The 26687-nt window shown below is 48.7% G+C and overlaps 1 protein-coding gene across 3 annotated transcripts in view; it reads right to left on the bottom strand.

Moving 5' to 3' along the window:
- LOC119373404 (E3 ubiquitin-protein ligase HECTD1) overlaps positions 1–26687 on the bottom strand; it is a 338907-nt gene that overhangs the window by 98265 nt on the left and 213955 nt on the right. For all 3 annotated transcript variants that reach the window (XM_049411288.1, XM_037643436.2, XM_049411287.1), the window contains exons 2-8: positions 12993–13227; positions 11468–11695; positions 10001–10294; positions 9499–9557; positions 8577–8794; positions 8052–8227; positions 2750–2873 (exon numbers count right to left, since the gene is read on the bottom strand). In XM_049411288.1, the coding sequence (XP_049267245.1) occupies positions 2750–2873; positions 8052–8227; positions 8577–8794; positions 9499–9557; positions 10001–10294; positions 11468–11695; positions 12993–13227 (1334 nt within the window). The remainder of the gene's footprint in view (positions 1–2749; positions 2874–8051; positions 8228–8576; positions 8795–9498; positions 9558–10000; positions 10295–11467; positions 11696–12992; positions 13228–26687) is intronic.

Below are 26687 nucleotides of genomic sequence, written 5' to 3' on the forward strand. Positions count from 1 at the left end.
TAAGCTGCGTCTTTGTGCGCATACAGTTGAATGCCTCTTTAAAGAAGTGATAAAGAATGCCTCTATAAAGAAGCGAACCCGCTTCGCAAGGCGGCAAAGCGCGTGACAAGTCGACCCCCGAAGATCAGTCGTCGTCTCAGTTTCCACCAGCGCTTAATCTGACATCTCCTCGGTAGTGACGGCGCAGTCCCCGTTATCAGCGGGGCAACCACAGAAGATGCAGGCAGCTCCTGCTCATGCCAAAATGATAAAATTCAGGGCAAGATCTCTAGGCTGCCGGCGGCGAAAATTTGTTATATCAAGGGTGTCTCCCACTGCCACTTTGTTACACAGAGGTCGCAAATACATATGCTTCTATGGAGTAACTGCGGGGAATAGAAAAACTTCGTAGTATCGAGGAATTCGTTGTATGGAGGTTCGTTATATGCAGGTTTAACTTTATACTGAAGTTCCCAAGCAGTTTTTTTACAAAGGGGTTTGACTGCAGTCACAACTGTGATTGTCACAACAGGAGATAGAGTTAGTGCAGTAGACTCTCGATAATTCAAACTTCAGGGGAATTCATGATTTTATTTGAATTATCAGAAGTCTGAATTATCAGACGTTCTCATTAATACGACTCAGGGCAACACACCCACTAACACTGCGATGTTTATTGTTTCTCAGTGCTGCAGCAACAACATAGACTGCTCTGCATGATTGCCAGTAAAACTTTTAGACATCAGCTATAATACTGGTACTTGTTATTATACAAGCCATGCATGGGTGTGTAACTAAGGGACGAAATATGTTGCATCCCACAACAGTTGCTAGCCCCTTTTAATTCCTGGGACGCTTTCTCGCATGGCATATCGCAGAGCAAGTGACTTTAAGAAATGTTTGGCATGCAATAAATCAAGGCCAGACCATGCAGTTTTTTTTCCCCTCGATCAGCACGAGATTATTGGTGCGCGAGGTTCGGCTAGTTTGGCCGTATTGTAGGCAGGCAATCAGCTTTATTTGCGCCTGTTAGTAACAGAAAAACGTGAATGTTCAGCTAGAAGCAACAAAGGCAGCAGATATTTCCTGACGTGGACAAGCAAAAAGTTTGAATTAACCGAATTTGTGCAGTGAGGCAGTTTGAATTAAGCAGCTTTAAAATACATTGAAAACATAGAGGGCCAACCAAAAATTTAAGATTTCTTTGAATTAACCAAAAGTTTGAATTATCAGGAGACTACTGCATTAAAAAAATGTCATACAACGGAAGGAGTTGAGCTGGCTGCAACAAAATTGCATTTCATTGCTGATATCCCTTACCCAAGTGCTTATGCAGTTGTGAACGAAGTGCATTCAGCACTTCCTTACCTGTTCTGTAGTAAAAAGCTCATACTTCTGAATTTTGCTTGCTCTAACAACTGCAATAGTTTATAGAATGCTTCGGACATGGACTTGTATCTACAAAGCCATCCTCAGTGACCTATGGCAAGCTTCGCCATAGCAGCACCAGCTCAGGATTTCTCTCAAGTTCTGTACTGTCAATCACTTCGACACTATTCAATAACTATCGTATTTACCCGCATAATTTGCGCCCTCGCATAATTTGCGCACCCCTAATATTTAGCCAGCTTTGCTAAAAAAAAATATTTACTCGCATATTTCGCGCGCCCCGCCCCGCTCGAGCCAGCTCGCCGGCGCGCGCGCGCACGGCGAGATTTTGGACGGCCGCGCCCCCGCAGCCCTCACCGAGCAGGCGAGCGCAGTCATACACAAGACAGGCTGTGAGTGCGAAGTCCCTTCTTCCGATTACTTCGTTCTATTCTCCAGAAAACGCCGAGACCGTACCAACCGTACCCGAACACCCCAACCTGTTCACGGGTTGTCGGAACTGTTCGAGCGTTCTCCCACCGTGAGAATGCATGCACGTGACACGGCACGGACTACTTTCTGCATCGAATGCGTGCGAGGGGCAGTCGCGCTAACATTTCCCCTCGCTGACCCTCCTCCTCTGTGTCCGCGCTGTGACGCAGCCTTCGTTGATTTCGGAAGTTTAGGTTTCGCGATCAGCCAGTTGCGTGTTCACTGTTCTCTTGCGCTGGGCTACAATAACTATTCGGCAAAATTCAAGCTCACTGTTATAGAATTTGCCTAAGGAAACGGGAACCGTGCCGCAGAACAGTTCGCTTTTTAATACAAGACCGGGAAGGAGACCATTCCGAGGACCGAAGCATGGAAAGTTTGCTGCCGTTGAAGAATACCTTTTCAAATATGTGCGAGAGCTTAGGCCCACCAATATCGCCGTGCCGTGGCACCTCGTTATTCCCAGCATTGTCGCGAAGAGCTTCAAGAAGACGCCTCAACACACTCGACGGAACCAAGGACGACGCGCTTTGGGAGGGCGGTGACAGCGGCCGCGGCGATGATTCTCAGTCGGACTTCTCAACCAGTGATTCTGACTAGACCGTGCATGACCGAATCTGGCTGGTTAAAGTACGTGCTAATTCTGGTAAAAACCCTTCGTTTGCGCTATAATTTATTTTCTTCTTTAATGTATTATATTGCGCATGTTAGGACTATATATTGTGCGTTATTTCAGATGTGCTCGCGAAATCTCCGTATAATTTGCGCACCCCCTTTTCGCAGCTCCAAATTCGCGAAAAAAAGTGCGCAAATTATGCGAGTAAATACGGTATGTTGCTGGAACTTTGTTTAGGTAAAGGCGAATTTGTGTGCATGCGCAGTATGCGCAAGAAGAGTCCAGTGGTATTACCGGGAGACTGCAGAATGGCAGCCACTTCCCGGTGGCCCTCGTCGTTCCTCTCGCGTGCCTTGTCCAGGGGCGTCTTCCCGTCCTCGTCGCGCAGGTCGGGGTTGGCACCGTGCCGAAGAAGAACCTGTGGAGGTAATTTGGGGGAGGGCCAACACTTGAGTGATGCCTGCCGGCACAGAGAAACGCCTACAACAAACAAGCTACGGGCAAACGTGGGGGAAAGGACGATCAGTGAAATCTTGTAGCTGGGCGAGAGTTGGTTCACTAAGCTGAAGGAGGATAAAATGTGCAGACAAGACGAGGGCAGGCGCAAGTTTCCGCTAACTTTTCTTTTCGTTTTTTCATGTCGATATAAGCGCATAACTGCGCATGTGCAATAAGGCGGCATGACGCCAGGAAGTGGTAGAACTTGCGCCACAACAACAGGCCTCGCATAAACACTGCTTTTTAACCAGCAAAGCAATTTATTGAAGTGTCGCTACAGTAACCTCTCAGAACATACGAAAAGCTCGCATCAGTTCCTGGGCAGTGCAATCCTTTGCGCCTGAGTCTGCATTTGCTTTTTGTCCTTGCTTGGATTGTACATTTTATTATGCTTCAACAAGTTCATTTATTTTTTGAGAACTTGGGTTGCTATTAATCATACCATCCGAGGTTCATTACTAAACGAGAAGATGAAGCTCAAAGATTCCTACTAGAATTTCGCGCTGCAAATTTGGAACTCGAGTGTTGGTGTGATGTTGCAGATTTCAAGAATTTCTTTTCCCTATTTCGTCCTGCAATAACTACTGGACATGAACGGCATAGGATGCTGAACTTGACAGTTTCCGCAGACAGCCTATAACTGGAAGCGGTAATGAGGTTACGATGCAAACTGCAACATCTTCTCAAATTTGTGGATGCTTATTTAAATGACATTGATAACCGCTGGTCATTAAGAGCACGAGACTGGATTCCAAGAGATGGCAAGCGTGCCAGGGGGAAGCAGGAAGATAGGTGGGCAGATGAGATTAACAAGTTTGCGGGGATAATGTGGCCGTAGCAAGCACAGCTCGGGATGAATTGGAGACGCACGGGAGGGGCCTCTGGACTTGCAGTCAAAATAGCCAGGCTGATGATGATTATTTGAATGCCATGGCAGCAACGCCATGGATTGTGTGTTCCGCATGGTAATACAACCTATGGCCCCTGAAGTCAACTCACTGTGTTCTAGAACATGCAGACTTTATTAAAGACCAGCTTCTTTCTGAGCTCCGTTCAAGCCACAGTCTAAGTGGCTCCAGTTCAGCCAACTCATTAGAAAAAAGAAAACTGATACACAAGCATTCACTGCATTGTTCCAACACAAACACATAGTAATAGGTAGCAGCTAGCAAGCCCATACTGTACAGTACTCACAGATTGAAACGCAAGAATTTAGGGCACATACTTTCATCTCCAGTGTCTACAGTTCATGTCATATCGGCGTAATTTTTACTCGAACGCTTATACAGTAGAACCCCGCTGTTACGTTCCTCACTGCTGCGTTTTCCCGGCTGTTACGTCGTTTTCCGCCGGTCCCCGCATAGCTCCCATAGGATACAATGTATTGGGAACCCCGCTGTTACGTCGTAACTGTCGGACCGTTCCCGTATGATACGTCGCGAAGTGCGCTCGGAGCCGACCGAGTGACTACCAAAGAGAGCCGTCATGGTGCATTTTCACGCAGCTTGGCCTCATTTGACCGTAATATTAGCCGCATGAGAGGCGCAAGCAACAGAATCTTTCAATTGATGCAAACAAAAGCATGGCCTTCGAGATTCAAATTGCAAAGATGGTGTCTATGACGTAACTGCCCGCGAAAGCAAGGCCTTCGAGATTGGCATTTACTATTGACAAAAGCATAGCCTCTGAGATTTGTATTGCACAAACATGGCGTGTATGACGTAATTGCTTGCGAAAGCAAGGCCTTCGAGATTGGCATTCACTTCTGCCATCGCGTCGGCGTAGACTCATCATCATCGTTATTTGTCGGAGAGCGGGAGGAGTTCGAGCTGGTTGGAGCTCGCACGGTCGTGCGTGCGGTTCGCGGTCGGACTCGCCGCGCCGGTCGTGATTGCGTGTGCTTACAGTGAAATCTCGGTATAACGAACTTCAGGGGACCGCGGAAAAATGTTCGTTATTCTGAAAGGTCGTTATAGTGAAAGCCCAAAAATTTACCATAACAATAGAATTTCAGTAACGCAAACGTCCTACCTTTGCAACGGTACGTCCTTGAACTCGTTTCTCACAACAATACACACGTGAACGTCAGACAAGACACGTTTATTTGAAATAGTCCGTGATCGTTTTTTTGACGGGTGCAGCACAAACTCTGCGTCACGAACGATTCTAGACCGTCCGCATTTTTATCCGCCGCTTCGGTCGCTGTTCCGCTTTTTTCTATGAATATGCGGAGTTTCCTCAAGTAGTCCAACGCATCTGTGGCCGACACGGACTCGTCGCCATCTTCGGGTGCTACCGTGACATCGTCGTCCATGTCATCGCTGCAATCCTTTAAGGCCCAACTGCATGCACGCGAGTTTTGAGCGACGGCCGACAGGATTTGCTGTCGCGGAGGGCCATCCATCGCCGTCGTTTGTCGCAGGGGTGCAATCGCGAAACGATGCTATTTCCGATTCCACACGGCTGGCTGATCGCGCTGATAACGCGGACGGACCGTCGTTCTGACCACTGGCCAAGCGCGAAAAGCACGAAAGGCATTGGAATCTGAAATAGAATCGTTCCGCGATAGCATCCCAGGTTTCTGGAAAGCCAGAAAACATCGCTTGTCGCCCGGAAGTGAGCATGACGATATCCAACAAAATGGCAGCATCTCTGACCCTTGCTTCGGTTGCAATTTGCTCGTGATGCTTCCAATCGGCGCGTACTTCAAGGAATGCAAGTTATAGACTACCTTATTTACAGCCCCATCTCACGCGGAGAGCGAGGCAGCGGCCGTATTTTGTCGTTATTTATGATCGACGGTTCGTTTTGATGTTTCGGTGGTAGCTTGCTGCAGTGGTGGTAGCTTGCTGCAATGTCAACATCGTCGTCGTGTGAGGTAGCCCTTCTCCCTGCGAAGCAACGATGTGAGGCGCTGCGGCTTTTCTTAAACGTTCTCTGACAGCAAGAGGAAACGTTGTCGAAATGCGCCTCGTGGACTAACCCCAACATAACGCAGTTTGCAAAGTGCGACGTAGCGTAGGCAGTGTACGCTTCCAGGCGCCCCATGGGATCACAGCAAATACTACTGTCGTGGTTAAACATAAGATTGCGAAAAAAGGAAGTCCCGAAACGCTTTTATGGCATCTTTATCTCAAACAAAACAATAATAAATTTGGCATGTTGTCATTCATCTACTCTGTAATTCTTTTTCGTAATTTGCCTGCGTGCGCGATAGTTTTCAATCGAGCAGCGCGACGGAGCCCGTTTGTCGCAGTCGCCTTCGCTCGGAAGTCGCGTGCTATGCATGCGGTTGGGCCTTTACAAAACCTGATGCGTTGTCGCTGTTGTCGCCTCCGCAACGAAGGGAAAAAAAAAAGTTCTCCGCCCGCGTCTTTCTCCTCCCGTGCCATCTCAGGTTTTAGCGGGAGGGCGTCCGCTCTTCGCGCTGCGTCGTCTGCTACCTTACAGCTCCGACTGCCATGACCGATACACTGAAATCTAAGAATCCTCGCATTTCGGGATATAAGTTCGTAGTACTGAGGCATTGTTAAGATTACACGGGAATTAAATAACGATCGTTATTCTGAAATGTTCGTTAATCTGAAGTTCGTAGTAGTGAAATATTTTTACATTGAAACTATAAGCAGTCGGCACGGGATTTCTTAAAAGTTCGTTAATTTGAAATGTTCGTTAATGTGGTGTTCGTTGTAACGAGATTTGACTGTATTTCTTTCATGCCTACAGCTGTTGGTGTTAAAAAAATCACATACATTGATTACATTTCTGTGGATGAGGCCGTCCTAAGCTCCGCGTTTCTATCCATCGACTAGATCGCGGCTGAGCGCGCCAATTTTCGTGCTGCTCGTAAGAATTGAAATAAAATTCTGTACCACTAAATATTTTGCCGTTTTTCCTGTTTTTCGGCTCTTACGTTTCCCGTCTCTTACGTTTATTTCCTACGGTCCCTTCAAAAACGTATCAGCGGGTTCTACTGTACTAGAACCAACATAACCTTTACAGGTCGGATTTGCAGCGCCATGATGTGATTATCATGAGCAATTGCTCATAACAGTCGTTATACTTTAAAAACAATGTTGCGTTTCAAATCATGAGTGCTGAACATGTTGCTGCTACAACATTTTTTGTCTTTCTCGTCAGTGGAGATCAAGAGCATTACTTGCTCCTCCAAAACTATCTTAACTCACGATTAGTTAACAGTATAGCACAGGATACCCGAGGTTAGCACAGCAGCTCAAGAAGTTAAGGACCACACAACAATTGATGCGATGACAAAAGTTAACTGCCACATTAAGAGAAAGGATGAAAGGGGTGCGGATCAGAGAATAAGCAGGGGTGGTCAACATTCTAGTTGACATTAGGAAGGAAAAAAAAAAGAATGAAGCAGGGCAAGTCATGCAAGGCGCAGCAGGGCAGATAGTAGCTGGTGGTGTATTAGCCATACAGAATGGGTGTCAAAGCATGCGCAATTGAAGACAGCAGAGGACTGCTTGGCCCCCCAGGACGAAAACCAGAAAATTCGCAGGCATCTACAGTGTAATCACAACATACATAAATCACTCAAATGGAACTGCCTCTTAAACGGAACACCATCCTCATGGTCGGTTGGTTTTGTATTTGTGCAACGCTAAGTGTCATTCGTCACACGGTACCATCATTTTTGCAACTCCGGATAAACGGAACCGCATGCGTCACCGTCAATCCTTGATTGTTTGTGCCGAAGCTGTGCGTGAGGTTTGATACAGACATAGGCTAGTGGCCATAGATCACTTGTCTACCCAGTTTTGACAACACTGGCTAATAGGGGAAACTAAGACAATGTTGAACAAAGCTTGCTTCAATGTTCATTGTTCCTTGCATGCAGGCAGTTGCTATCGGTGATACAACGAATTGGTGACTAACTTACTTCCTGTTTCTCTTAATTCGTTTCTGCTACGATCTCCTGAGGTTCCGTTTAACAGACAGTTCACCGGAAGATGAGGTTATCAATGGCAAGACTGGGTTAATTGAAAGGGTCATCCTGCAGTGTACAAGACAGGCTCACAACAACGATGACGATCATTAATCACAATGCGACAGAGAGAGAAGCACCGCCCACCTTGGCCACACCAGGGCGGCCAAAGCAAGCGGCATAGTGTAGAGACGAGGAGCGCTGGCCCTTGTTGACGTCAGCGCCCCTGTCGCAAAGAAACTCCACCATCTCCTGGGTCCCAAAGGCCGAGGCCCAGTTGAGCAGGGTCTGGCCCACGTCGTCCATGAAGTTCACCTCGATGCCTGCAGCAAACGGAAGAGGTTGAAGTTCACTTCACCATAGTTGCGTTAGCCATTTACATTCAAGACACTCATAGAGAAGAAAGATACTACAAATTGTTGTGTGGAACACGACTCCTTACAGCAGGTTCCTTGCGGTTCCTTACAATTCCTTCTGTCCTCGCTATATCTTAAACTGTGTTGTGCGATCTTTACGGAGAAGTGAATTACATAACAAAGAGCTTTGAAGGGCCCGGGCACTGCGTTACAAAGGTGTTTGACTGCAGCTCACATATAAAGTCAGTGCACAGTTACCCACAATCCCCAGTTCACACTATCAGCAGGTGCCTCAATGCGGTGAAACACTGCTCACCGCCCGAGTCGATGGCGTCCACGAGGGCATCAGTGTCTTTGCTGCGGATGCAGTCGATGAGTTGCCGGTGCGTTCGCTCGCCCCCAGCACTGTCCACCCTGCGGAGGGAGCTCAGCCGCGTGGAGACAGAGGCCACACCGGCTTTCGGCAGCGCCTTACGACCCTCGAACAGCAGCACCAAGAGAAGGTCCACCAGGCGCATTGTGTCCAGGACGCACCTGTGACAACGATGGGCAGCCAAACACTTTTAATGGGATGCTAAGGAGAAATGCTACACCAGTTTAGACAGACAGATTGTACTTCAAAAAAAATATATTTGTCAGTTTTGCGGCAATAAGTTGATTACCAGAAGAGGAAATGAACAAATGAGGGTGAGAACTCATCGTTCTGCCAATTTGGCTGCACTGTGCACGTGCCAACTGACATAATGCGCTTGCGTATAACTCTGGGAGTGGTCCCTGTGTCCAGTTTTATCATGCGCACTTTAAACTGAACGCAAAACGGTTGAAAAAGCCAAGCTGCTATTCTAGGCACTGCCAAATTCTGCTGTATTGTCAAATTTCGCAATGGCAGCATTTTGAGCCAATCGAGAGGCCGTAGCAGCTCTCTGGGCCAATCACAGTGGATCAATGGCGAAATCAGAACATGGCAGAATTTGAAAATGTACAAAATAGCAACCCAGGGAAAATAACGTTTCCTCCTTTTGAATGACGGCATACGATTGCCAATCGATACGAAGACTTTTTTTCCCATGGTGATCTGCCAGTGCATACAACACTGCATGCCCTCTGGCTACATCCTCTGGTTACCATGGACACACCGACAGCCATGAAAGAATGGCAAATAACCATAACCACCATTCCAATATCTTGATAAGTACAACATAATGGCTGCAACAGCTTGCTTGGGAATTCGTGCTTACCGTTCATCTCCTTGAAGGGCCGACTCAATGGCATCGGGAAGCTCTGACCTCAGGAGATCCTGGAAGATTCAGCCTTGCGTTAACACACACACACGCGCGCGCTGCGACTACAATAATAACTAAAATACATGTTTGAGATGAAGAGTAACCCCTCGTCTTATGCACCAGTCTTTGAAAGAATGTTACTTTTTGTCTTACCATAATAGGTCAAGAGAAGAAAACAAAAAGCATTGCCATTTTGTTCTTTCCGTTGCAGATGCACAAAGTTTGCAAACAATGTGAAAACATGCATTACTGATGCCTCAGTAAGTAAGATTAGCATGTTTCAGCTTAATTTTAATGCTGTCCAACTAAATTTGTCGACGGTACAGCCTTTTATTTCTTTTCTTTTGATCCTAAAGTTATTTTCCAATGTGGTACATTACCCTGATTAGAATTCATAGTATGCAAAGCGGACGAGCTGTCTTCCGAATTCGTTGACACTACACGCAGCTCTACTCACATGTGTGATGGCTGGTGAGCCTCTGCATAGCGTAGACAGCAGGCTAATGATGGTGGACACTGTCGGTGAAGATTTTGGCTCGGCCGGTGTGGGTGCCGGTGCTGGCGTGCCACCACTCTGCGTGCCACCGCCTGACGGAGGTGCCAGCAGCGAGGACGCCGGCGCCGCAGCGTGAGCCATGCGTCCCAAAAGCTGTTGGACCAAGCCGTGCTCGGCCAAGGGTGCAGGGTCCAAGGACCTCCGCATGAACCGATCGGCCAGAGAGGCAAAGCACCGGAGGGCGCCATCGGACACCTGTGAAGTGTGCAGGACAACGCATCGCCCTTTTATAATGTGTGCAAGCAATACACAGTGGCAGTTCCAGTACTTCTATAGCTGTGTTATGAAGAGACGTAATTGAGCAACATTAACATAAGAATAACATACATCAACATTAACATCACATTAACGTAACTGTGCAACAATAACAACACTGGCTGCACACGACAGACTCCAGTTTGTTCTATCTCACTTCTTTACTCTCCTGAGCCTCGCTCCCCTTGCCTTCTTTTGAGTTGTTGTTCTAGCTGTAGGCCTGTTCTAGCTGTAGGCCTGTTGTTCTAGCTGTAGCTGTAGGCCGCTCGGATTGCTTCAATTACTATTATTGTTATGAACGCTGTTACAAATGGCTGCACAGGAGATTTCAGGGTTGTGGATAATTTTCCTGGGGCTTGCAGTGGGACTCGATAACGCCCCTAATCTCGTAAAAGATCTGAATTCTTCCAAGCATGACTTAATTATGATGTAGGGGGTAGTTTCAATTTAGTCTCACCACATGGGGTTTGTGACATGCACAGGACCTGTACACTTTTTTTTTTCCTTTTCGTTCCTCTGAGAGGCCGGGAGAGAGCATGGCGAAGGGAACTTATGCAAATTCAGCCTACTAACTTTCATTCCTTTGCAAACAGCAAATGCAATCTCATACATACGGTGGAAATGACAGAGATGCCTGAGAGCATTCCGCGTCTGAAAATGTTCTGCATTTTCAGATGCAGAGGCCGAAACACATACGAGCCACAGGCATAGTGTGCATGATTTTAAAGTAACATTACACACGGGTGAGCAAAGGGATAACCTGACACTTGCAGGCACTAGCAGAGGCAAAGGGAGACAAACAGCGACCCTGCTGACAGAGGCTCTCACTTCCTCTGGCATAGTATAACAGGGCAGTTCAATGTCATTACACTCCTCCAATGTGAACTGGTTTCAATAATTATATTGGCACAGTGCTTCCTAGACAGTGCACTATACCTTCCACTTTGTAACTTAAGTATGTAATTAGACCTGACCAGGGCCTTTTAACAAGTCGTCACCAGAATTCAAACCACAAAACACTCAAACAATGAAAGTGGTAGACTGCCGATTCTGCCGACCGTTTCTGCCAATGCTTCAAACACTATGATGTGACACGTTATTAACGAGACTCACGTGTGTGTCCTCGTGTCTGAGCAGGAGGGAAAGGGCCTCGACGCAGGCCGGAAGACAGGCATCGCTGGTGTCCACCTTGCCGCACAGCCTGGACACCACGGCCATGGCCGAGTGCAGCGTGTCCTTGTGGACCAGGGAGCCCTTGTCCCGGATGAAGGACAGCACGCATTGAAGGCCACCAGCTTCAAAGACGGCACCTGCTTCCCGGGTGCAGATCAGCTCCAGCACCTGCACAGTAGGGGGTGGACGGAGGCAATTAGCTGAACAAACCCCCACCTAGGAGGGTGTGGAGGAACACTAAGGAGTCATCCGTTTTTACAGCAAACATCTAATGTCTCGTGTGGAAACCACAACAACCTGCCAATTAACTTTTGATTAATACCAAAGGTACCTGTGTTAACTGACAAAGAAGGAATATATAAGAAATAGAGAAGCAAAGTCACAGTTTCGCTCCAAGGGCGAAGCAATGAATGCAATAGCAAGAAAGTGGAATGTCACACGAGGAACAACAAGCAGCTCAGTACTCGCAGAGCACCGCTGAAGCACAAAGGATGCCCGAAAGGAACGCACAGGTATACACAGGACAAGCGTGAACAAACGGTCACAGTTGTCACGTCTTTGCGCTTGAGCAACGCATTGCAAGTGTCGACAATGGAGAATCAGACACTCTCAGATATTTCTTATTCTTTTAAACTGCTGCGCGCGTAGTGACTCCTCTGCGTCTCCTGCCACACGGGGGCGTCTGATGCAAGTTGCGCCCGGTGTTGTTTTTTTTTTCGTTCCACATCACGAGTGGGTACAGAAAGGGGCCACTTTGTCATGAGCGTATCAAGGGCAGTTTTCAAATCAAAACAATGTAGGAGCGTTGCGTGATAGAAAACACGCCCAAGCTCCTCTGAGATCTTTGTACCACAAGCGGTAAATGGTGCATATAAATAGCTCGCCGTTATTTCGGCAGCGCATGCATCGTTTGCAGTTGAGTTGGTCTAATGCAGCAGGAGCGAGGGGTCGCTGGTTCGAATCCCCGGTCGGGTGCTTCGGAATTTTTTTCTTTCTGCTTTATTTTTGTTTGTGCCTTTTTCCTATATATACATACATATACATATCCGGGACATGACGGCGACGGCAACGGCAAAAAGTCCGCCGAGAGTGTCCATATGATTGCTATCGCAATAAAAGAAATAAGCAAGGAGCAGCTAACCAGTGATTGATCAGAGACATTGACTAAGTGTCAAGGGAATCTACTATATGTAGCTCTGTATGGCAGAGGACTAGTTGGTGCGAAAGAAGGAAGAAACCTTCAGGCAAGGGTCAGATGGAGCAAAACCAGGTAGATCCGCAATCGATAGGAACATCTTAAAGGAGGTAACACAGGCTGATGAAGTTAACAAGGTGGTGAAGTTTCTGGTTAATTCAGGAATTACTGATCTAAATGTTAACAGGCAAGCTCAACAATTTTTTGAAGCCTTATTGAAGTACCAGCCTGAAATCGCCACACGAGTCCAAAAAGTTAGTAGATACGTACTTTGACGCACTGTTCGGCGAGGTCCTTGCTGGTGCGCGAGGACACATCAGCAACCACGAGGCGGTTGCACATGGCCTTGACGGCGCCATCGACGGCCACGATGCGGCGGGTGCACTCGGCCGACACGTCAAGGTAGTAGGTGATGGCCCGGGCCGTGACCTCAAGCACATTGTCAGGCGCACCCTCGTCGAGGAATATGCGACATAGTGCCGGGAGGAACGTGCGGGGTGGACAACTGCACAGTAGCAAAAAAAAAAGAGAAGAAAAGGTCAGTTTTGGTCATGTGCTCCTATGGTCAGTTCTGGACAGGTTCTCATCAAACCCCAAAGTTTCACACTGATGCTAAGTACTGGACGGGGACACTGATTTTGGTAACATTAATCAGGGAGCCCAAAGAGATGTATATAGCTTCATAGAAATAGTGAAGTTCAATGCAGCCTACACCATCAAATGCCAGTTTTGGAGTTTCGAGAAAAACACACAATTGGATTGTGGTGGGAGACCTCACTGTTCATTAGTGCAATAAGCTCTTAAGGTGTTACTGTGCTTCCTATTAAAACTTTAGACTTCGTATTTTCTTTTATAGTATTTGTTATTAAGCTGTCACACTATCTGTATTACGTAACATTATACATTAATTTTTTGCACCATGTACAAATGCATAATTTTCAATGAGTTATTGTTCTAAAAATCGCAGATTACAGAACTCTCATACAACTTTACTAAGCACAAGTATACTTACGGGAAAATACTTTTGTTCAAGCTATCGCCAAACTGTCCTCCTCACACGTGCTGCATAGCAGGTAATCACACGGTCCAAGCAGCATATAAATTTTTCAACGGACAGCGCCGCTACAGAGCATATGATTTTTAACGCAGAAATCACCGCTACAGGGCATCATAACATGATCCAGGAACGACGTTGGCATTACAACATAACTGAGCCCATACTGAGAGCATTGCTCCATTGTTGCGTCCCCCAAGGCAACAATGGCGCAGGACACAAACATGCTAGTTTAGAAAGCAAGAGTGTAGCAGCGCCAGAGAGGATATCATGAAGGAAGCGAGCTATCTCATTCGTTTACAATGCAACCGCAGTTTCAACGGACTACAGTGCGCAGCACACAATGAGCAATGCTTTTTTCACGGTATGTCGGCGCCGCAAGATAAACCTCCGCTCACGTGAGCAGCTGCCTTCCTACCACGAAAGGGAGCGTCGCCGTAAACGTCCGCCACACGTGGAAGATAAGGCTCGTCCTCACGGTCAACTGTCTACGACGAGTCTTATCGGCGCGGCTGTTATCTCTTTCATCCTCTGACTAGTTCTCACCGTCGGGTCACCATCCGGCACTGCCACTGAGTCACAGGATGACGCAATTGAAGACTACGCAGGCGACAGAAGCAAGATCTACGGCCTCGTGAAAGTTCATTGAAATTAACTTCAGAGGTAGCGCGCACCATAACCCTGATATTGTTAAATGATCATGAGCACGCAGTCGGCGTGACAACGAATACGAATATTTCGGAACTGAAAGTTTGGTGTTAACATGGATCATCCGAAGAAGTTCGGTACTCTTCTAAAAACGGTGTGTCCTCTTTTCGATGTCTTTTCCTGCATTTTTATTAAGGCATCGACATATTTGAACAGCGCAAAAAGAACGAGGACGGAGAGAGTACACAACACAGGCGCAATGTTGTGTTTCACCATTAGGGCGAAACAACACATTTTTGCCATTTTCTTTTGCCATTAAGGCAAAAGCCTTAGATACCTCATGAAACGCAAATAGTGACCGTCGGAATCAACACAAAGTGATGCAAAAAAAAATCATATGATGACCTCACCATATGACGTCACAGATCGCCAAAATTTGTGACGTCATTACGGTATCAGTGAGGTCGCAGTGCAAAACCCCGTTAGGCGCAGGCCCGTAACTAGGGGAGGGTTGAGGGGGTTCTGACCCCCCCCGAAATTTTTTTGATGCTTTAACTTTTCGGGTGATACTAAAATATTCACGCGCCTTCACAGCGACCACCAGCTGCCAAAGTTACACTGCAACTTTCCTGGCATTGCTTCCCTCTTCTTCCTTTCTTCAAACCTACCCTTTTACCAGAACACCTCAGCGCTCCCTCCCCCGCACGCGCACCTGCCCTATTTGTACAGCTTTGCACTTCGCCCTCGCGTTCCTTCGAGTCTTTCACCCCGTAGCAGCTCCTTTATTGATTCCAGATGCTTTCCTTGTGCATTGCCGCTGGAGAAGTTATCCGTCTGTGCGGACCGCACGTGTAGGCTTTGGGTTCCTACGAAAAGCGCGTCTCCTTCTGTGAAGGTAAACAGTTCGACAGCAACGGCAACACCAACACGACGTGCGCAAATTTGCCAGGGAACGAAACCCCTAAGCGGAAAAACTCAGCGGCGCATTCCGAGGACGCAGGCTGCAGGGTAAGCTTTTCTCAAACTGTAGTCCTCGCCACCGAAACGAATCATCGAAGATGACATCTACTGAAAGACTGGCATATCCGAGCAACTTCGAACAACCTTAACCACACGCAAGGAAATCTACCTCTTCTGTACACAGAAGGTATATGCGCCTCCCTACAAAGCGCACAAAGCGAGGATACAGCCGGCACACAGTCCGGCACCAGCGGTCAACTTTCACAGAAGAGAAAGAACGCCGCCAAGCTGGGCTGCGCGCGGGAGTACAGAGGCTGACGTCACAGCCTACAAAGTGCATTTTTGGGGGGTCACGGCTATTTAATTAGCGCAGCCCAGAGAGAATTATGCAGGCGCCCAGGGAGCCGTCTGTGAAAAGGTGACTTTTTCACAGGAACGGAGCAACACCTCCTTTCTGGACTGTACCACGGGAGTGCAAATGTCTCGGCAGTGCATTCTTGGGGGTTCACGTATATTAAGGGGAGTATGCAGTGCCCATGGAGTCTTCTGTGAAAAGGTCTTTAAGTAGCGTTAATCCAGTTTGCTGCAGCGGGAGTACAATAATGGGCCTGCATGCACACCAGCTGTAGCGGCGTTCAGAAAACACATGCGCCACGCGGGAGCCGGCGCGTTCATCACACTTCTACATTCTAGCCACTGTAAAGTGGATAAGAGAGGAAGAAAACATCGCCCGCCGTTCACGCCAGGCAGTCGAAGCAGTCGCAAACGTCTTTTTGGAGCCACTGGCCACTTCTGTGTGCGTGCACAGGATTGCGGCAGCAAAATGAAAAGACACTCTGCAACAACGAAGCAAAGGAGTCTTGCGTCTTACTTCAAGAAAGTTCGAACCGATGAAGCGGACGGAGTATCCCTTAAGTGGTTGTGGCTCCGTATCGGCTGGCCACCTAAACTTAGCCATTCGTCTAGTTGTGACGCGAAATTAACGTCTGTAACGTAGGCATCGCTACTTGAATCTCGAGTAAGCTCAACCTGCCCGAGATCGGCTTCAAGCACTAGCCTCCCGGAAACACCAGCGCTGCAACACCGCCGACATCGCAGTTGTGCCAGAACTCTCTCTGACTTCTCGCATCCGATCGTCGTGGACTCAACGCTGCCGGTCATCACAGGTATCCCTTCACCTGTTTATACCTTCAGACTTTCTCATCTGTAGTTTTATTGTTGGTTAGTTTTGTGTAGTTTGTAATACTTCTCTCTTGTAAGCTGATTTATTGATTTCATATGTATTTTGTTAGTTGGTATTAAGTGTTGTACTAGATTCCTCTGCAATATTCCTAGATTCCTCTGCAGTGCTGCAATATCACTAGAGTTTTGTTTTTCCCCACACACGTCTCTGATCTCTTCACTGTCTCTGCTTACGTACGGAACGACCTAACCTGCTGCCATTCCCGTCGCCGGCTTCGCGCTGGCGACGCTAGAGTGGCAGCTTGTAACACATACAGACCGTTTTTGTACCGCGGTTACATTGTGTTACTTCATCAGGAGCCGTTGGTCGCGGTGTCCCCGGCTTTGGTGGTGCTATTGTCCAAACTTATTTCTTGCTTTAACCAGAATTTGAGGTTGACATACCAATTTCTTTATTTGGGTACAAATAATTGAAAAATACCATCGAATTATTACAAGTAAGCGATGTACTTGTTTTATTCACGAAAATAAGCCAGTATAAATCTTAAAAAATGGCAGCCGTTCTACACGCAAACCCCCCCCCCGAAAAAAATTCCTGGGTACGGCCCTGGTTAGGCGTACAAAGCTTTCTGGGGCTGGGCGTGGGAATCGAGACAATCGGCAGAAAAGAGGGCTTTCGCCTTCCAGTCGTCTTAGGCGAATGCATAAGGGAGCATGTGGCTTTTTTTGCGCTGGTTGAAGCAAACAAGAACTTTCATATAGACGTCAGACTCTGGAGTTTCCAAGATGTGTGGCGCCACCTGTCGGAGAAGTATTGAGTAGTGCATAGACCGACTCTCTCGCACAGTTTGCTATGGGTCCAGGTGCAACTAGCGAGTGCGAAACAACGATTGAGCTTAATATCGCGTGTGTTTGCGCATTTAGCACTCAGAACGAGAGCTGTGAATTGCTCTCCGCTAGTCGGACGCGCCACCGAACCGTCGTGAAGTGCTTGCTGGATCACTCGCCTGAACGACGGCGGAAACAGCAGCAGACGAGAGCCCTCCGCACGCTACGAAGAAACTCCGCAAAAGACGCACTGTTGCGTTGTGAATTGCCACGGACGTAAAAGACTGAATAACAACGTTCAGTTTTACCGATTTCCATAGTTGTCGTACGAAGAAGAAAGGCGAGAGCGCTGGATACGGGCCGTTGCGAGCGTGTTGGGTAAGCGAAGTACCCGCGTTCTCCACCGCCGGTGGCATGAATGTGTGGCTCTGCTGTTGTTTTGTGTAGCCCTGATGCAAAACCGTGGTAACCTTGACTATGAAGCTCAGCAGAGACTCTGACTGCGGTGCTTGTCGTGTAACATGAAGTGAGCAGCTAGAGGCAGACTCAGACGCGTGATACGCACACCGCGACGAGTTGGTCGTCACAACACAGCATCGCGGACGTATGTACGTTTTGAAGGCTCAGAGTTCTGGTTCTAACTAGCTAACACCACGTGCGTCATACAAGTAAATCGCAGAATGTTTGTCGTGACCCCCTTCAGGTTTGTTTCGCCCGTGTCCTCCGCGGTTGCCGTAGCTATCTCGGAGGCCACGGTTTTGCCTTTGGTTGTACCCCGCGAAAGTGGACACGCACGTATCCCCATTTACAGTACATACAAACGGAAGACGACCATAAAGAGACCATTTGAGGATGCGTAATAAAACACTGCAATGCACAGGAAGCGAGAGGTGAATTAAGGGAGAATACAACTGAAAAGGCGAAAATCGCCGGAGCCATTCGCCCCTGATGAACCGAGCTTTCTACCACTGATCGTAAGATGCATAGCTAAGTAAATTGATCGTGTATGTAGGTACTTTATCGCTGTGGCATACGTATTTACCTGATTTTAACGCATTTAGGCTCTAGAGAACGGATGTCGGAGGGCTTGCCTCGAACTCGGTGTCGTGTGATGCTCGCTTGTACTTGCGAGTTGCAGCGCGCGGGAATAACTAAAACTTATTTTGCATTGTACTCGCAGTTCGCTTTGATCAGCTTCCTTTGTTTCTGAAGCGTGGATTGGCGGAAGAAGCTTTCCAGGTCCTTGATTTTCAGGAAACCGCGCCTCGACACCAACGAAAGAGGAGGGTTATATTGCGGCCTATGCACATTCGCTTGCGGGCGGCTCTCTTTGCACTACCCAGTTAGTGCCAGGACTACGATGAGGGCACTTTTTCGCAGCGCCACCTGGGCAGAGTCTGACGTCTATACCTGATGAACAATCTAGCCCTGATCAAAATTATATGAACCGGGCGGTGGCGCGAAAACGTTATGGTATCTCCTCGCGCAATCAAATCATATGTACACATACACGCGTTTACCGTAACGCCCGCCCGTAGCTAGCCTGCTGTAGTCGGGGTTTTATGGGACGTTTTATCGACGCAAAACTAACCACAGAACCGCCTCCACCAAACTGTACACCCCACTCAACGCATAACCCGGCTGTCTAAGTCGCCGCGGTCGCGTACACGCTCCCCAGTGAACCTCGTTGCCCAACTGATGAAATCAGGCTCACGCCACACACGCTAAGCACAGTTCTCAGCACGATCCCGGCACCGCCTGTTTTTCATATAAACGCACCCCCCAATCCAAACGAGTCTCCGCCACTCTTACCCCCCTAACCCCTTCGAACAAGCGGCCCCCTTCCTCTCCTCCTTCCCGAACTTCTTCGACGTTTACTTCCCATGTCGTTCTCAGCCGATCGAGCAAGCCGCCGATGCGATCTCGGCCAGAGGTCTGCCTCACCACCACTCTCGAAATGCCGCCAAGTGGTGCGGCACGCACGCAGGGAGGCAAGCAGAAAGTGCGCCGCCGCTTATCGGCGGCCGACCGAAAAGCAGCAAGCAACCAAGCCGTTCTCTTTTGCGAGTCAACGACCGACCGAGGAAGAAGGGGGGAGCCCAGACCGGCCAAGCCCGTCGGCGCGGGATACGATGAAACAACAGCGTACGGGTCGTCTCCAGGCTTCATCGCAGTATAGTAGTGTAGACGTAGTAGTAGTGGTGGTGGTAAGCGATGGTGCCCGCTCGGGCCTGGCGCACTGTGCGCGCGGCGACGGCCATTAGAGGGAACTGCGCAACGCCGACTGAATCTAACGGAGCGCGAACAGACGCCGAAGTGCCGTTTCGTTTTGCAGATGCATACGACGGTGGACGTGTTCGCCGCTTCTACCTTCTTCTGTATGCCATTCTGTACGATGCTAAAGCAGGCTCTCCAGGCCAAATGACCACCAGTCGCGGGGAGAAGTGGAGGGCCCAAATGACAGGGGATGGCGAGCGTCTCGCGCACGAAAAAGGTCAAGCGATAAACGCACGGGTGGGCGGCCACCGAACGGGTGGAAGGGGAGGGCCCGAATAATGGCGCACCGACTTTGAGCGCTGCCCACACTGACACAGATGCACACGACGCTGTAACTTGGTCAGTTCCGTTATTGTTCGACTCGATATTGCTGCCCTGAACGACGTGGCAACGTGACAGTGAAGACATTATTGATACCGCTTAACACAGAAAACATGGAGTAGGCTGAAAAGGAGCAAATAAGGATGCGAGCGAATATATCTATCACTGGCGTAGGGAAACAACGGGCTGGGGGGGGGGGGGGGGGGGGGGGGGGGGGGGCTCGCGGAAGTCGCGCCACTTTTTTGTGATGATTATTTGCTTGTTAGCTCGGTAGCATCTGGCAACTCTGCCCTCCCAGTAAAAAAAAAATGCTATCTATCTATCTATCTATCTATCTATCTATCTATCTATCTATCTATCTATCTATCTATCTATCTATCTCTATCTATCTATCTAATCATCCCTCCGCCATTCTATTGATATACTCGATAACAACAGTCCACTTCGTGGTTACTGTCCGATTCAACTCGCACAACTCCCCCCCTCCCCCTATTGTGACTACTGTCCCACAGATCAGGACGTACTCAAGAGCACCGCACCTCTTTGTCGGACGGACATATCTTCAGCAAACCTTCCGGAAGCAACGGCTGCTCCACAGACCAAATGGCAGAACAAAAGAAAACGAGGCGATGGCGGGCACTTGCAACAAAAGAAAGCCACCCAGGCGTCAAGGAGAGGAGGCTGCTTTTCCTCAAAGCGCGCACGATCATCCCGTACAGTGACCAGGGGAGGGTGCTTTAAAATGGACGACCACTGCGTTGGCGTCACGTGCGTCCATTTGCTCAGCGTAGCGTATACATATACAGCCCCGGCCACCAGCAAAGACCCGACCACGTTCCTCAACTTACGACGCTGTGCCGTTACTTCGAGAGCAGCCCTCGCAGGCACACACACAAGCTCACACACAACGGTGCAACCGGCGCAACGACTTCGTTAGCGGCGCGCAACTAGAAAGAGAGCACCGCTACGTGCGAGCGCACATAGTGGATGGAGTACAGCAAGCAGCACGCGGTGTCCGGCCAAGAACGCAGCTATGCGTAGCGGCTTTTTTCTCACGACGCAGGCCGCCGCTATACGACGCGTGTGGCCCCGGCGTTCCCTGTAGTTTTATTACGTATACATTTTTGCTTTCTTTCACTTTATGGGCTACCGAAAAGAGTGCTCACGAAAAATAAGATAGAAATAAAGAAAAGACAAGAAGAAGGTGTCACGAACAAGCACATCGGAACGGGCCATGCACGTTAAGTGCTACGACCTCCCTCGGAGTCTTGAATTTCGTGCAGGCTTCGTAATAGGAGAAGCGCTTGTCGAAAGTGTAGCCAATCGGCGAGTTCTGAGAGCGTAGTGTATGGGACCCTTCGTGGTATAACTATAGATGCTCTATAAAATTAGTTCGAGAGAAACGTTAAAGGGGCGCCACTATGGTTCATTATACGAAAGCGGTTCAAAATGGGACGGCGACAAGAGCGCGGAGAAGCGCACAGGACGTCCCATCTCTCAGTGGCCGTTTATAAAGAACATCAGACTACTCGACCCAGTTTCTACACTCCGTATGCAATCATTATAATAATAGCGCGCGTAAACGCGTGTTAAAATAATAGCCTACGTGTACACATGTTACGTGTACACAATAGCCTACGTGTACACAGAGGAACGAATTTTCGACATATAACCTGCAGCACGATGCATAAATTTTAACTGTTCACAACGCACGAGAACGCCGCCAGCTGAGTTCATGACAATAATAACCGACTAAACCGAAGCAGCGGCGAGGCCCAAGGTTTGTCGGATTTATGTACTACACTCTGAAGCAGCGACGCCACAGACTGCCGTCTCACGAGCGGTGCAGAGAAGCGCGTTGCACACAATGTCGACATGTATCACGCCATACCGACCGTGCCTCCGTGCTCTGTAAGGACGTATACTTCCGTGTGCTGCCGCTGCACGGAAACTGAGTCCAAACACGCACGCCAGCGCGTGAGGGCGAAGTTCTTCCCAGCGGCCTCGCACAAAGCAATAATAAATAGCAGGCTATACACTTTATACCTGCGCTAGTCGCCATCTGCCTCGGCCGGTTAACAACGCAGCGTGCGGATCGTCTTTTTCTCTAACCACGACAGAAAAAATAAACAATAAAAGCAATCAACAGCAGTGGACACTGCACAAATTTGCAGTGTCCACTGCAAAACACGGCAGCAGACCCAGCGCGCACTGTTGGAATCTATACGTACAGAAAAGCTCGTTGCCCGGCTCGACATGCCTGCTGGGATTCCTTCCATTACGTTCGGTAAGCAAGTGTAACGACCAGAATGACAACAATGATTTCCGACTATAAGAGACCTTCCGATAGTTTGGCTGCAACGAGAACTTAATTTGAAACCGGAAAGTGCATTCAGATACCCCACATTGATGCAAGAAAACTAACGTGCTTTTTTCCCGACGTCATTTCCGTCACGAACATGACGTCACAAAAAGAGCACGGTATACCGCTAAAAAAAAAAACCTTGGCTTTCCAAGACGCTATTTCCGTGACGGAAATGGCGTCACTGAAAGCATGCCAGTTTATTTAAGACGTCATTTTCGTGACTGAAATAACGTCGCTAAACCTTTTGGCGGAGCCTGACATCAAACGCTTCCGTGTTAAAGGAAATGAAACGACATCGACACTTCGTGGCGAGCTGCGCGCGCGTGCGTGCGAACAATAATCGAGCAATAATTTACGAGGCAATTTCCGGGTATGGGGGGCTCGCACGAAAGCCGACCTCGACAGTGACGAAAGCCGCGGCGTCGGCTTTTATATACGGCCCAGCTCGTTTGCCACGTCGTCCCCATCCTTTCCTCACCATGCCGTTGAAACGTTGGTCATTAGGCAACCGTTAGAAAAGTTTCGCCGCGAGAACGCTTCTTCCTGGCGGAAACAAGATCCACGGCACCGAACACCACCCCGGCCCTGATTAGGAGAGGCTGCTATCGCGCAAAGGGTTCTACTCTGACGCGGACTGCGCACGCGCGTGCGCCGCGCGATGGGCTACACAACGCGGCACCAAAGCACGAGCCATGCATGCGGCGAACAAAAATCCCTGCGCTCGGAGAGATTAGATCAGCCGCCCGCACACGGGCTCAATGTTTTTCAAAGCCATTAATCCAGGTATTCAACGGCTGTTACCCCTCATCCTTCCCCATCACAAGCACTAGTTTTATTCGAAGCGACGTGTTCTGCGGGCGCTTGCTTTAATGATAAGTGGAAGAAAAAGCCACGGTTGCTCGAACACAAATCAAAAGGTAACAGGCGTGGAGACAGTGGCGAAGCGCCAATGAAAGACAAATGCCGGCCCGATCTGGGCCAACCTCAATATTTGAAGTGGAAATACGGCGCGAAAGGTGAAACACGAGGTGATGAGATGATGACGAAAAATGATGGCGCGAATGTAGACAGACCGAAGGCCTTCCGGAATCAGCTACGAGGATCTTGCTTGCCACGTCGGTGAGAGAACGGGTAGTGTGTATAATATCCAAGAAACAGCGCTATCAGACGCGACGAAACGAAAGATCACAGATAACGTCACTGACTGTTTCGTTTCGTCCCGTCTGATAGCGCTGTTTCCTGATGCATATAATCATGAACGAACCAGCCCAAATGCGTACCCTTCTGCAGTGCGCATAAGCAGAGTGACAACATTGAACAGCGTGAAAAGACACGCCGTCAGACTCCGTTCTGTGCCCCGTGTAGCGTTCATCTAACCTACATTTCCTACGATAAATATCTGCCATACGAGCTCAACATACCGCCGTCCTCCGATTCTGCCCCTTGGTACGTTTCGGCGTTATTATATTCTTCAGAAATCCGTAACGACTGCTTAGATGACACGTAATTTCGGCCTCATCCGCAAGGACGGTAAACTATACCGCATATACACGCGACGACTTCGAGGCGTACTTTATGTCTCATGGACGAAACGCCCAATTATACCGCAACGATGCAGTAAAACGTGCCCACTCATGGGATCGTCATGGCGTACACGTTATTCTTTGAGGTATCTCTCATTAATTGGTACCAATCGCGTTGTATACGTCAACAGTTCCAACCAAGACAGCATAAGCCCAATAAGCAGCTCCCAAGAATGCTACGCACTACAAGCGAAGAAAGATTACCTGGTACTCTTTTTTCGTGAGTCCTGATCTGCCGCGCATAAAACTCTCTTTTGGAGATCAGTATACCCTCTTTGGAGAGTCGTGGGAGGCGCCAAACTTCAAAAGAGTGTTAACGTGTCCCTTTAAAGACGTTAGCCCAGGCGGCGTGTTCCACCACACTCGCCGCCTGGGCTATACGGGTGGCGCTGACTAACACTCCCAGGTATAAAGCCCACATAGATCATACCCTACAAAAAAAGTGGACGGGGGAGCACCCTTCGTCGTAGCTCAAATGGTACAGCATCGGACGCGTAATTCGAAGGTTGTGGGTTCGGATCCCACCGACGGAAAGGGTGATTTTTCGTCCACCTTAATTTCTTTCAACTCAAGTGAGAAACGTTACACATACAGTTAAGAAACCAGAAATAATGTCCCCTCTTTTTTTCCTTGGCTTAATTGTGTGCTGGCTTCATTGGTTGTGTATGATACAGAAAAACGAGCCCCTCGGATAATTCCCCTGCTTTCGTGCTTTTAAAAATTAATATAGGTGACAAGTCAGGTCTCACAAAGAACATGCAACAGGTAAGTATATTCTTTTTTTTTTTTCTTTGGAGCGTATATACAGCGCCCAAGTACCAAGTTTTCTGTCTGAACGTTTGTTGTTGTATCGTTTTTTTTTTTTGTTCTTTTCACTGCATCTTCCTGGCATGCGGCAGGCCAGGAATCGAGCCCGCAATCCTCGCTCTCAGCCAAGTGGTGGTGTACTGCGTGAGGACGAAGGAGCGAGCGCGCTTCTCAGTGCTTACGCAGGAGCGTACACGGGGCTGCTCGCTCTCAGCGCAGCGTAAAGGTCGAACCATACAGAGCGTTTTGGCCGGCGTTTTCTAACGTTGCGTCCCTCGGCGTCGTCGCACCAACGCCGTCAGAGAGGGCAGCAAACCATATGAGGAGCGTTAACTTAGCGTCGCACAGTGTGACCAGAGGGAATGAACCTGACACCTCGTAAAGCAGTGTGCAGTTTCCGACAATGGACCAACAAGATATATTCCTGATTGTAGCTTTTATGTCTCATTTGCAGTTCTGTGGTGCAAAAAACGAGTTACAGTGCCGCTGAAAAGTCTATTTTTTATTTGACTTGTAGCGCCAGCTATTGGCATTAAGAAGAACCACAAACTCGTAATATATGGCCTCTGAGCTTGAAGCTGCCGCACATCTTTGAGGCCGTGTATTCGGCCAATGCACTCATTTCTGCTAAGCCTACCGATGAACTTGAGTACGGCTCTCGAAAAGAGTTCAAAGATATCACGAGCGCTTTGCTGTCGAAGCTTCTAGGGAACAAACTAAGTCAAACACAAGCATCAGTTGAGAACTTAAGGGCCACACAGCGCATGGCGACGACTTGTTAGATCCGAGGATGGCGGCAGCCATTTTGGCAGCAGCGACGACGCCGTTAGGTAGCGGAAGTCGCTGCCAGCCGCACGCTGATTGGTTCTGCGTCCATCGAACTGCTTCCGGCGTCAACGCTGCCGCCCGTGATGTCTGGAAAGTATATTCTAGGCACTATAGTCTGGACTAGGCTAGTCTGGACCGTCCAGAGTTGGACGTTTCGGCCACCGTCACCGGTAGCGTCGACGTCGAGGGACGCCGGCGTACGAAACGCCGGGGAAACGCCGGCAAAAACGCTCTATATGGTTCGGCCTTAACGCCAAAGCCACTGATGGCGAGACGGGCCAGCGACAATGACAAAAAAAAAAAGCGATTTCCACTTCCTATACACAAATTTCACAAGGAGGCTGCCATTTTTAAAGCACTCCACCGCCGCAGCGCCGTCTATCGTCTGCGACGTTTCGCCGCCCTTCCGGTGTGTGGGGTTCCGCGGCGGTGTATGCAGCGTATGCGCTTGGTTCACAAGGTATTGCTGTTCTTCGCGGTACACGGGCAAAACAGGGCAACGCTTTTCGAGTGTAAAGGCGCTGATAAATAATCGCTAAGCTTGCAGCTTCAAAATGGCTGAAACAGCAAGCAGCGGCGGCCCACGAGACGTTCCCGCAGCAGCGCCGACGATGAGAATAATGCCAATGCAGTTCTTAAGCAGCATGTGTAAATTGGTAATTGCTTTGTATGTTTTGGTATAGCTGGCCGGGTGAGGTTCTTGGAATAATCACTATAAAAGAGCGTTAACACTTAGGACAACTGTCGAAGTATAATCGGAGAAACGTAAATGGAGACGAGCGAACACGTAGGTCATTGTCTGGCTGCGCGCTAGGTGCGCGGATTAGTGTTTAAGATGGCTCCCGGGTTTCCGTGCCGTGATTATTCAAGTTCAACGTAACTCTAATCCCTAACAGACCATTTTGGTTCCGCTTGGCACGTTGCAATACAATGTTCACGGAACGACAGGAGCACAAACACCGATGCCTGTGTTTATTCGTGTCGCCGTCGTAGCTTGTGGCCTCTGATCGTTGCACAGGATAAGGAACAGAAGTACGACGGGTGAGCTCAAAGTTCGGCGTAGAAACAACGCCGATGATAAAATAAAAATAAGCCTGTTGCACATCTGGAAG

Source organism: Rhipicephalus sanguineus, chromosome 11 (genome assembly GCF_013339695.2).
Source record: "Rhipicephalus sanguineus isolate Rsan-2018 chromosome 11, BIME_Rsan_1.4, whole genome shotgun sequence".
NCBI lineage: Eukaryota > Metazoa > Arthropoda > Arachnida > Ixodida > Ixodidae > Rhipicephalus > Rhipicephalus sanguineus.